This window comes from Danio aesculapii, chromosome 2, assembly GCF_903798145.1.
Source record: "Danio aesculapii chromosome 2, fDanAes4.1, whole genome shotgun sequence".
Lineage (NCBI taxonomy): Eukaryota > Metazoa > Chordata > Actinopteri > Cypriniformes > Danionidae > Danio > Danio aesculapii.
Window position 1 is genome coordinate 52,386,850 of NC_079436.1, and position 12,123 is coordinate 52,398,972.

The following is a 12,123-nucleotide window of genomic DNA, read 5'->3' on the forward strand; positions in this document are numbered from 1 at the left end:
CTGTCACAAAGCCCATGGTAAAGTTTGCTATACGCAACGCGTTCACTGCAACCGGTTTGTGCCTGGCAGAGCACAACTACCCAGTTACTGCACTCCAGAATGCCCATCGACACTTGAAGGATCTGCCACTGCCTCCCGTGGACAGGGTAAAGCCACTGCTCCTTATTGGATCTGACAATCCTCACCTCCTGACACCCATCCAGCCCGTCTGCGAAGGCCCAGTAGGGGGGCCCATTGCGGTCTGCACGCAACTCGGATGGTGTCTCCAAGGCCCGATGAGTCCTATGCAGTCCTCACGAGGAAAGCAGCAATGTCTTAACATCATGACAGCTCCAGCCCGTGATGAACTTATCCATCATGTAGAAAGACTCTGGCAAGTTGACACCCTTCCATACAATGAGAAAATAATCACCAGGTCTAAGCAAGATAAGGAAGCTTACAACATGCTTCAGGATTCTACCATCAGAGTAAATGTGGATGGTGTTCAACGCTACGCTACACCCCTGCTGAGACGGACACCTGTGAGTTTACTCCACGCAGACAAGGATGCAGTTCTACCCAGTTTACGCAGCACAGAGCGCAGGCTGTCACGGGATCCGGAGAGGGCTAAAGCATACTGCACTGAGATCCAGAAGTTGGAGGCAGCTGGATATGTTGCCAAGATAACAGCGGAGGAAGCCAACAAGAGTATCGAGGCTTGGTATATTCCGCATCATATAGTACATCACAACAACAAAGACAGGATTGTCTTTAACTGTTCCTTTCAACATCAAGGACAGTCATTGAACAGTCAGCTACTGCCTGGACCAACTTTGGGACCATCGTTATTGGGAGTCCTCCTGAGATTCCGGCAGCATGCTGTTGCTGTAAGCGGGGACATAAAAGGCATGTTCCACCAGGTACGTCTGCTGCCCGAAGACAAACAGGTGCTTCGTTTCCTATGGAGGGACATGTGCAGGGATAGAGAGCCCGATATATACGAATGGCAGGTGCTTCCCTTCGGGACTACCTGTAGTCCATGTTGCGCCATCTTTGCCCTCCAACACCATGCACAAGGACAGAAAGGTGACATGCCTGAGTTAGTAAACATAGTGGAGAACTCCTTTTATGTTGATAACTGTCTTTACAGCACACCAACAGCCAATGAAGCTAAGGACGTTGTGGATGGACTGCGTCAGTTGCTGGCTGAGGGAGGCTTTGATTTAAGACAATGGGCCTGTAATGTACCATCTGCGATCCAGCATCTTCCCGTGGAGGCCCTGTCTACCAACAGTGAACGATGGTTAACCAAAGCTAGCGCAGATCTGCAAGAACCCACTCTTGGCCTACGGTGGAATTGTCTCAATGACTCTCTGGGTTACAATTTACGTTCTGCAGAGCCATTGGAGCCTACTATGAGGAACATGTACAAGACATTGGCCAGTCAGTATGATCCTTTAGGATTTATTATCCCGTTCACTACAAGGGCTAAAGTCCTCATTCAGGACCTTTGGAAGCAAAACTTGGGCTGGGATGATCTGATTGAGCCTGCACAACTGAGGAATAAGTGGTTAACCTGGGTAGGAGAAATTCCAACACTCCTTCAGTTGCAGTTCCCTCGACTATACACACCAGTCTGGCCTGATAATCCTCCTGTCACTCGAGAGCTACACATCTTTTGTGATGCATCTGAAAGAGCGTATGGGTCAGTGGCTTATTTACGTACTTCTGATGATTTTGGACATGCTGCCGTCACCTTTGTCTTGGCCCGATCAAGAGTGGCTCCCAGAAAATGCCTATCCATGCCTCGTTTGGAGCTAAGTGCAGCACTGACCGGCGCCCAGTTAGCCCAAGTAATACAAAATGAGTTAACTCTTCCCATTGATTCAGTCACTCTCTGGTCTGACTCAACAACTGTGCTGTACTGGTTGACCGCAGAGTCTTGCCGCTACAAGGTGTTTGTTGGAGGACGTGTAGCTGAAATACAGACTCTCACTGAGACAGCTGAATGGAGGTATGTTGATTCGGCCAACAACCCGGCTGACCATATCACAAGGGGTCTAACTTTAGCGGAGCTAACAGGCCCTCACCAATGGAATTCAGGACCATCCTTTCTTCTCGAGTCTGTTGATCAATGGCCATCCATTCCCAAGCTAGCGGTAGAACCAGAACTCAGTGAATTAAAGAAAGCTGCCTTCGTTGGTACTATTTCAGTGAATAACCCTTCACTCCCAGACCCAACTCAGTTCTCTACATGGCAAGAACTTGTCCAGGCCACTGTTAGGTCCCTGCACGGGGCGGCTACTGCTGATAATAAATTCTCTAGTGACGCAGCCGATTATATTGAAGCTGAGAAACTCCTCCTGGCACAGGCTCAAAGTGACTCGTTCCCATATGAGATCAAGGCTCTGAAGACTGCCCAATCTCTACCTTCTGACAGTCGTTTGATCTCTCTTGCCCCTGAGTTCGATGAAGCCACAGGTCTCATCCGAGTAGGGGGACGATTACGTCGGGCTGATAGCCTACACTTGGATGCTATCCACCCAATTGTGTTGGATCCTGGCCACCCTGTCACCAAGCTGTTAATTAAGGAGACAGATCAGCGACTCCTTCACCCAGGCTCCGAACGGGTCCTAGCTGAACTGCGCCGCCAGTATTGGGTATTAAGAGGCAGAGAAGCAATTCGGAAACATCAGCACACATGTAGAGACTGTCAGTTCTGGCGTGCTAAACCTCAGACACCCCAAATGGCCGATCTTCCATCCAGCAGACTGCAACTTTACAAACCCCCGTTCTACTCTACAGGGGTAGATTGCTTTGGCCCCTTCACGGTTAAAGTTGGTCGTCGCCAAGAGAAGAGGTGGGGAGTCCTTTATAAATGTATGACAACCAGGTGCGTGCATCTAGATCTACTGGAACAACTAGACACTGATGCATTTCTGCTTTCTCTGCGTCGCTTCATCGCAAGACGAGGCAAGCCCATGGAACTGCTATGTGACAATGGCACTAACTTCGTCGGAGGGGATCGAGAATTACAAGAGACCTTCAATGCCATGGCACCAAAGCTTCAGGAGCAGCTTGCGGAGCAAAGGATTCGATTTCGCTTTAACCCACCAAGTGCTCCTCATTTCGGGGGAACCTGGGAGCGTGAGGTCAAATCGGTGAAGTCCGCTTTACGTGTCATCCTGCGAGAGCAGTCAGTGCCAGAGGCAGTATTGCAAACCCTGTTAGTGGAGGTGGAAGGCATTCTGAATTCCAAGCCACTTGGCTACATATCCTCTGACGTCGCAGACTTGGACCCAGTGACTCCCAACCTGCTCCTTATGGGCCGACGTGATGCCTCACTTCCTCAAGTTCTGTATGACTCCAACAACTTGCTCGGCAGACGCAGATGGAGACATAGCCAGGTGTTGGCTGATAATTTCTGGACTGCCTTCATCCGCCATCATCTCCCAAGTTTACAGGATCGCCAGAAGTGGAGGAAGGATGGCAAGGAACTTACCGTGGGCCAAGTAGTTCTTATTGTTGATCCACAACTCCCACGTGCTTTATGGCCTGTAGGAACAGTGTCTGAAACGTTACCTGGAGCTGACGGTAAAATTCGTACCGTTAGAGTTAAAGTTAAGGAAAAAACTTACACTCGTCCAGTTGTGCGATTAGTTCCACTTCCGCACTTAGAGGATAATGTTCCGGACACCGCCGACAAACTTTCTTAAAATGTACAATTCTCCAGACCGATAATTGGGGGCGGCTGTGTCAGAAAGCCTGTCCTAGGAACCTAAGTTAGTAATTGTTTCCCGCACGGACATTTTTACATGACGCACACCAATACGGACTGAATACGGACTGAATGCCATTCACTGTTTATGCTGCAGGTTATGCTCTGCAAATGCGTTTATGTTATACAAGTGAGTACATATACATGTTTGATTCTGATTATTATATGTCATGCATGTTATTGGTAACTTTCAGTGGTTTATGACGATCGTTTTTCCCGTTAATTTCGGCCGTAATTTGCCGATCTATTTTGCTGAGTCATCGCCCTCCACGCTAATGCTACGTGCGAATGCGGCCAGTGTTTGTTTACATAACGATTTGTAGTGCCCTGTTATTTAGTTTACTGTTGTATTTCAGTTCATTTCATTGCTATAACAGGCGGAAATACAGACTTTGTCATGTATATCTTGTATTGTGTTAGTTAATATTTCTCAATGTGTTAGTACAATAAGACACAAATGTTAGATGAATATTTTTGGTAAATTATTTCTCTTTATTTCCTTTTGTAGACCACACACACCCACATTCTTTGCAATATCTCCAGTGCATACCTCAGCTGCATATTCAGGACAGAAAATAAATGCTCATCAGAAAGAATCTCTTCTCCACTCTTGATTTTCTAACCGAAATCAGATCCATATTTGGCCGCCTCAGCCAGCTAAAATCTTGAATGTAGTGGGACTTCACTACACTAATAATACACTGATCCATACTAGAAACACACAAACTACACACCAATACATTCTAATAACATACTAACATACCAACAAACATACTAATCATACTAGCAACATGCTAATTCATACAATAATCATACTAACAGACATACTAACCATACTAGCAACATGCTAATTCATACAATAATCACACTAACAAACATACTAATCATACTAGCAACATGCTAATTCATATAATAATCATACTAACAAACATACTAATAACATGCTACTTCATATAATAATCATACTAACAAACATACTAATCATACTAGCAACATGCTAATTCATACAATAATCATACTAACAAACATACTAATAACATGCTAATTCATATAATAATCATACTAACAAACATACTAATAACATGCTAATTCATATAATAATCATACTAACAAACATACTAATAACATGCTAATTCATATAATAATCATACTAACAACATCCTAATTCATACTAACAATATACTGATCCATACTAGAAACACACAAACTACATACCAATCCATACTAATAACATACTAACATACTAATAAACATACTAATCATACTAGCAACATGCTAATTCATACTATAATCATACTAGCAGCATTCTAATTCATCCTAAAAACATACTAGCAACACGCTAATTCATACTAACTACAGGCTAATTTATGCTAGAAACATGCTAGCAACATGTTAATTCATGCCAGAATCATTCAAATTTATGTTAGCAACTGCCTAGCAACACCCTAACAACCACCTAGCAATGCCTTAGCAACTGCCTACCAACTACTCAGAACAACCTAGCAACCACTTAACAACACCTTAGTAACTGCCAACAACACCTTAGCAACCATCTAGCAATGACTCAGAACACCCTAGCAACCACCTAGAAACCACCTATCAACGCCTTAGCAATCGCCTAACAGCCACTTCGAATACCATAGCAATCACTCAGCAACACCTTAGCAACAACCTAAAACACCATAGCAACCACCTAGCAACACCTTTGCAACCACTCAGAAGCCCCTAACGACCTAGAAAGAAACATGCCAATCCATACTAGAAACACGCTAACATGTATGTGGTTATTTATCTATGCCGACTATTTCAAGCTTCTTAAAAACTACTTCAGTTATTGAAACTTTAAAAGTACTTCAAACTTTCAGATGAGGTTTGTTAACGAACTTTACTTTTCTAGTTAATATTTTACATTACTGTGACGGTTGGGTTTAGGGTTAGGTTAGGGGTAGACGATTAAAACATACAATTTATTGGGTAATTTAATAGATAAAAATAGTGTGCACGAGTGTACCTAATAAAGTGGCCGGTGAGTGTACGTAACATTTAAACATTTAGAAATGACTTTGGTGTACTTTTCTTCGTAATGTAATCATTATTCAGGGATAAATGAATAACTAATTGTAAAGATTTGCGTATTCGAATCTGTGACTTTAATATTACATCCAATAAATTTATGTATTTTAGGGAAATCATAAAGCATCTTACATTATCACTCCAACATCGTTAGTAAATTTGTCAAATAAACCAGAAGGAAATTATTCATTCATTTATTCAATCATTTTCTTTTTGGCTTAGTCCCTTTATTAATCAGGGGTCACCACAGTGGAATGAACCGCCAACTTATTTAGCACGTTTTACATAACTGACACCCTTCCAGCTGCAACCCATTACAGGGAAACACTCATACACACTCATTCACACTCACGCCCACACACACTACAGACAATTTAGCTTACCCAATTCACTTATAGTGCATGTGTTTGGACTGTGGGGGAAACCCCCGCACCCGGAGGAAACCCACACCAGAACATGCAAACTCCACACAGAAATGCCAACTGACCTAGCCGAGGCTCGAACCAGCGACCTTCTTGCTGTGAGGGTGCGCCACTGTGACACCCTGCCATAGTTAACCCTAAGCCAGGGATGTCAAACTCAATTCCTGAAGGGCCACAGCCCTGCACAGTTTAGTTCCAGCCCTGCTTCAACACACTTACCTGTAGGTTTCAAACAGGACTGGAAGACTTAATTAGTTTGATCAGCTGTGTTTAATGAGGGTTAAACTGTGCAGGGCTGCGGCCCTCCAGGAATTGAGTTTGACATCCCTGTCCTAAGCAAATACCTTAAAACTCTGTGTTACATTTTACCCTGCGTTACTTTGTGCCCCGCACTCCCCTATTTTCATTTTAGGGTGGTGAACTGTCCCTTTAAGATCATTAAACACTTCCAGGACAATTTACAGAGGCTTATGATTAAAGATAATATAGGCCTGTATATGTTTTTGTTGACTTTTAAAGTGTCTGTACGCTGACTTGCATTGTATAAATCAGGTATCACTGTTTCTGCTAATCTTTAATGCTCTACTTAAAGGGATAGTTCACCCAAAAATGAAAATGTACTCACTATTTTGATATTTGGGTGAACTATCCCTTTAAGACAAAAAGTCACCTCCATGTTGAATAGCCTCAGGGTGAGTATCTAAATAAATGAACAGCGAACTTTCATTTCAGTGTGAACTATCTCTTTAACCACAGACCTCATTTTAATAATGCAAATAAAAACAGCTAAATAAGACATATGAAAATCTTGAGGGAACTCGAGGCTCAAATTTCAATGTTAATTCAATCCTGGGTATGTCTATACAAACTAATAACATGCTGTAAACGATGTGAATTTCCCAAATACGTTTCGTAAAATTAAAATATGCTAAATCCCGTAAGAGATTTGAGTCGATTTACGAACGCTCCGCGAGTCGGTTCCTTTGAATCACTAAAAGAGCCGATTCGAATGAACGACTCAACAGTCGTGAATCGACTGTCAGCGAGCCAAACTGCAGCCAGCAAGGGGTGTATTGGATTTCTGAAAATCTAAAATAAATATATAAGAGAGTGAGTGAGAGAAAAAAAAGGTGCTGATAGATCAGAAGAGAAAAGAAATGCTCTTCACAGCGGTGTCGCCTGTATTACTGCGCGACTGACATGAACTGCGGAGAGCCAGAGCTGCTTTTAAGGTCGACTGCTTACATTTGCTTTTGTAGATTACATAAATGCGATAAAAGCTGAAGAAATGCGAGCGTGTGTACTATTGAAAGCAAATTGCGTTGTGTTTACATTACACCATCGTATATTTGTCAAACTCAGCGGTTTATAATGATATGCTGTTTGATAGAGAACAAAGCTACAAGCCGCTCGTATCATAACACGGCACATAATGTACAAACATTGCAGCCTTAACGTCTCTTTTCATGACTGCACTCTGATTGGCTAGTGATATTAAAGCCTGGGCCAATGAGTGATTCGAATGCCCACGTTGGGTCCCGACATCAGCTTTGATGTGCACCAATAGCGGAGCAGGAATTCAGCGCGTGCGCGTTTGAGAGGATGATGTTGCACTCTGGGTAATGAAGTCTTTTATGTTTGCTATCGCAGCATAATAAAGACCGACGGGAAGCCAATCAGCGCGCAAGGAGTTGAGGAGTTGTGTAAATATTTATGAGATTATAAAATAATGATCCCCGCTGACAACAAAAGAGATATTATGTGCAAACCGAAGCGTGAACACGATGAACTAATCATAGTTGTCATTTCATATTAACCCGTAAACATATATCATTTAGAGCTACTAAACGAGGGTATTTTGCATATTAAAAATATTATTTACATTTTGTATACGTGTACTTTGTATAATCAGTTTCTTCTGGTTTAATTGGGAAATTTACTAACGATGTTTGAGTGATAATGTAAGATGCTTTATGATTTCCCTAAAATACATTCATTTATTGGATGTTATATTAAAGTCACAGATTCGAATACGCAAATCTTTACAATTAGTTATTCATTTATCACTGAATAATGATTACATTATGAAGAAAAGTACACCAAAGTCCTAATGTATTTTGAGTGGATGTCATTTTTAAATGTTTAAATGAAACATACTCAACGGCCACTTTATTAGGTACACCTGCCCAACTGCTCGTTCAACGCAAATTTCTTATCAGCAAATCACAGGGCAGCATTTCAATGCATTTAGACATGGTCAAGACGATCTGCTGCTGTTCAAACCGAGCATCAGAATGGGGAAGAAAGGGGATTGAAGTGACTTTGAACGTGGCATGGTTGTTGGTGTCAGACGGGCTGGTCTGAGTATTTCAGAAACTGCTGATCTACTGGGATTTTCATGCACAACCATCTCTAGGGTTTACAGAGAATGGTCTGAAAATGAGAAAATATCCAGTGAGCGGCAGTTCTGTGAGCGCAAATGCCTTGTTGATGCCAGAGGTCAGAGGAGAATGGCCAGACTGGTTCAGCTGATAGAAAGGCAACAGTAACTCAAATAACCACTCGATACAACTGAGGTCTGCAGAAGAGCATATCTGAACACACAACACATCCAACTTTGATGGGCTACAGCAGCAGAAGACCACACTAGGTGCCACTCCTGTCAGCTAAGATCAGGAAACTGAGGCTACAATTCGCACAGGCTCAGCAAAATTAAACAATACAAGATTGAAAAAACGTTGCCTGGTCTGATGAGTCTCGATTTCTGCTGCCACATTCGGATGGTAGGGTCAGAATTTGGCGTCAACAACATGAAAGCATGGATCCATCCTTCCTTGTATCAACGATTCAGGCTGCTGGTGGTGGTTTTATGGTGTGGGGGATATTTTCTTGGCACACTTTGGGCTCATTAGTACCAACTGAGCATCTTGTCAACGCCACAGCCTACTTGAGTATTGTTACTGACCATGTCCATCCCTTTATGACCACAGTGTACTCATCTACTGATGGCTACTTCCAGCAGGATCACGTGCCATGTCATAAAGCGTGGATCTTCTCAGACTGGTTTATGCTGAGCACTATATATATATATATATATATATATATGATGTCAACATTATTAGCCTCCTGTTTAATATTCATCATTTTTCAAATATTTCTCAAGTGATATTTAACTGATTATTGTCTGATTATTTTTGTTCTTCTGGAGAAAGTCTTATTTGTTTTATTTTGCTTGGAATAAAAGCAGTTTTTAATTAAAAAAAACATTTTAAGGTCAATATTATTAGCCCCTTTAAGCAATATTTGTTTTTAATAGTCTACAGAAGAAACCCTCGTTATACAATAACTTGCCTAGTTACTCAAACTTACCTAATCAACCAATTTAAGCCTCTAATCTGCACTTTAAGCTGAATACGAGCATATTGAAAAATATCCAGTCTAATATTATTTACTGTCATCATGGCAAAGATAAAAGAAATCAGTTATTAGAAATGAGTTATTAAAACTATCATGTTTAGAAAGAAATTAGGAAGAAATTAGGGGGGGGGGGTGCTAAAAGAATTGAAATGTAACAGGAGCACTAATAATTCTGACTTCAACTGTATGTACATGTATATAAGAGCAGAGGAAAAGATGAGTGGCGGAAATAAAGGGGGAGGCTGGCGACGACAGGCGGAGGAATGAAAAGTGAGAGAGAGAGAAAGAGAGAGAGAGAGAGAGAGAGAGAGAGAAAGAGAGAGAGAGAGAGTGAGATTAATGAAATATCATGTCAGAGCTCCGCCACAGGCCACATCTCCATCAAACAGAGGAAATGAAGACAAGAGGCCCAGCGATCATACCTGGGTCTATGAGAGAGAAAGAGAGAGAGAGTGAGAGTGAGAGAGAGAGAGAGAGAGAGAGAGAGAGAGAAAGAGAGAGAGAGAGAGAGAGAGGGGGGGGCAGAGGTGGAGACGGAGGAACATTTCCTCACCCACTGCACAAAACTATCAGCACATCAGAGAAACACCCAACCCCAAACTCCACAGCATTCACTGAGCTAGACAAGTAAACACAACTTCAGACTGGGGGCGCTGTTGCAAAACCGCCCAGATTTTATCCCCCCGCCTTTGTCATTTTTTACCTGCACAATCAAATTCAAAACCGCCCAATCTGGCAACACTGATTCTGATCTATTATTATCTTTATTGAGATGTGAATAATATATAGTATTATTTGTTTTTAATAATATATCTACAGTTGAAGTCAGAATTTTTCACCCCCTTTCAAATTTTTTTTCAATTTTTTTTTTATTTTTCCCAAATGATGTTTAACAGAGCAAGGAAATTTTCACAGTATTTCTGATAATATTTTTTCTTCTGGAGAAAGTCTTATTTGTTTTATTTCAGCTAGAATAAAAGCAGTTTAAGCACCATTTTAAGGTCACAATCATTAGCCCCTTCAAGCTATATTTGTTTCCACAGTCTACAGAACAAACCATCATTATACAATAACTTGCCTAATTACCCTAACCTGCCTAGTTAACCTAATTAACCTAGTTAAGGCTTTAAATGTCACTTTAAGCTGTATAGAAGTGTCTTGAAAAATATCTAGTCAAATATTATTTACTGTCATCATGGCAAAGATAAAATAAATCAGTTATTAGAGACGAGTTAAAACTATTATGTTTAGAAATGTGGAGGGGGGGGGGTAATAATTTAGGGGGGCTAATAATTCTGACTTAACTGTATATATGTAATCTTATTTTTTCTTACTACTACTACCACAATTTACTGTGTTTTTTATTATGTGTGTTCTTGTTTATGTAACCTTTATAAATGCTTTAGCAATACATTTGTCAAGCCAATAAAGCAATTATTATTAGTACAGTGTATTCTGATCTATTATTACTTTTTATTGATATATATTGAATAATATGATACATTATTATTTTATTTTATTTTATAATATATATATATATATATATATATATATATATTTTACTATTATTATTTACTGTGTTTTTTATGTAAACTTTATAAATGCTTTGGCAATACATTTGTAACATTTGTCATGTCAATAAAGCAATTATTAAATTTAGAGAGAGAGAGAGAGAGAGAGAGAGAGAGAGAGAGAAAGAGAGAGAGAGAGATATTTATGCAGGATCTTTCTCTCTGATCAAATAATAACTCTTCAACACCACACTAGCTCTTAATGCAGATGTAGAATTAAGCACACTGTAAAAATATCCATATATGAGCAGTATCTGTATTTAGTGATTCTTGTTTTTATGTTTCTCCTTTTATTTCTGCTTTAGAATAGCATTATAGGACACTGATCTTTCTTCCAACAACGTTTATCCATGAAAAGTTGGAAAAGATGACTTTTATTGACATTTGTAGTAGTTTACAGTGATATATTGTCTGTGTTGGTGTTGTATATTACGCTACAAACAACTTGTAATAAACTGCCAGTACATTATTATTTTACAGGTTTATTTCTCTATATAATATTTCTTATACATTATATCACTTCAAACTACTAAAATGTGAATGAAACTCACTTTGTTAAACTGTAGAGTCACATCCGAAGTGGACAGAGTGGACAGTGGATCAGAAGTGGACAGTGGATCAGAAGTGGACAGAGCAGAGATCAACATCCCATAATGCAACTCTCAACCGTAAAATAAACAGAAAACACATGTGAATCACAAAATAGGGAAACTGTTAATTAACAGATATATTTACAGTATAGACCTGTTGAATAATGCATGACTCTGGTTGATTAATGAAAAACCTAAGGTTTGCGCCATGTCATAAAGCGTGAATCATCTCAGACTGGTTTCTTGAACATGACAATGAGTTCACTGTATGAAATGAACTCAAATGGCCTCCA

The 12,123-nt window shown here is 40.5% G+C and overlaps 1 protein-coding gene across 1 annotated transcript; it reads left to right on the forward strand.

The window, feature by feature from the left end:
• The first annotated feature begins 1,051 nt into the window (after positions 1 to 1,051).
• Positions 1,052 to 4,430, forward strand: LOC130237395 (uncharacterized). Its single transcript, XM_056468333.1, has 2 exons — positions 1,052 to 3,887; positions 4,266 to 4,430. The coding sequence occupies exon 1, from the start codon at positions 1,071 to 1,073 to the stop codon at positions 3,693 to 3,695; it is 2,625 nt and encodes an 874-aa protein (XP_056324308.1). The 5' UTR covers positions 1,052 to 1,070; the 3' UTR covers positions 3,696 to 3,887; positions 4,266 to 4,430.
• Positions 4,431 to 12,123: the final 7,693 nt, after the last annotated feature.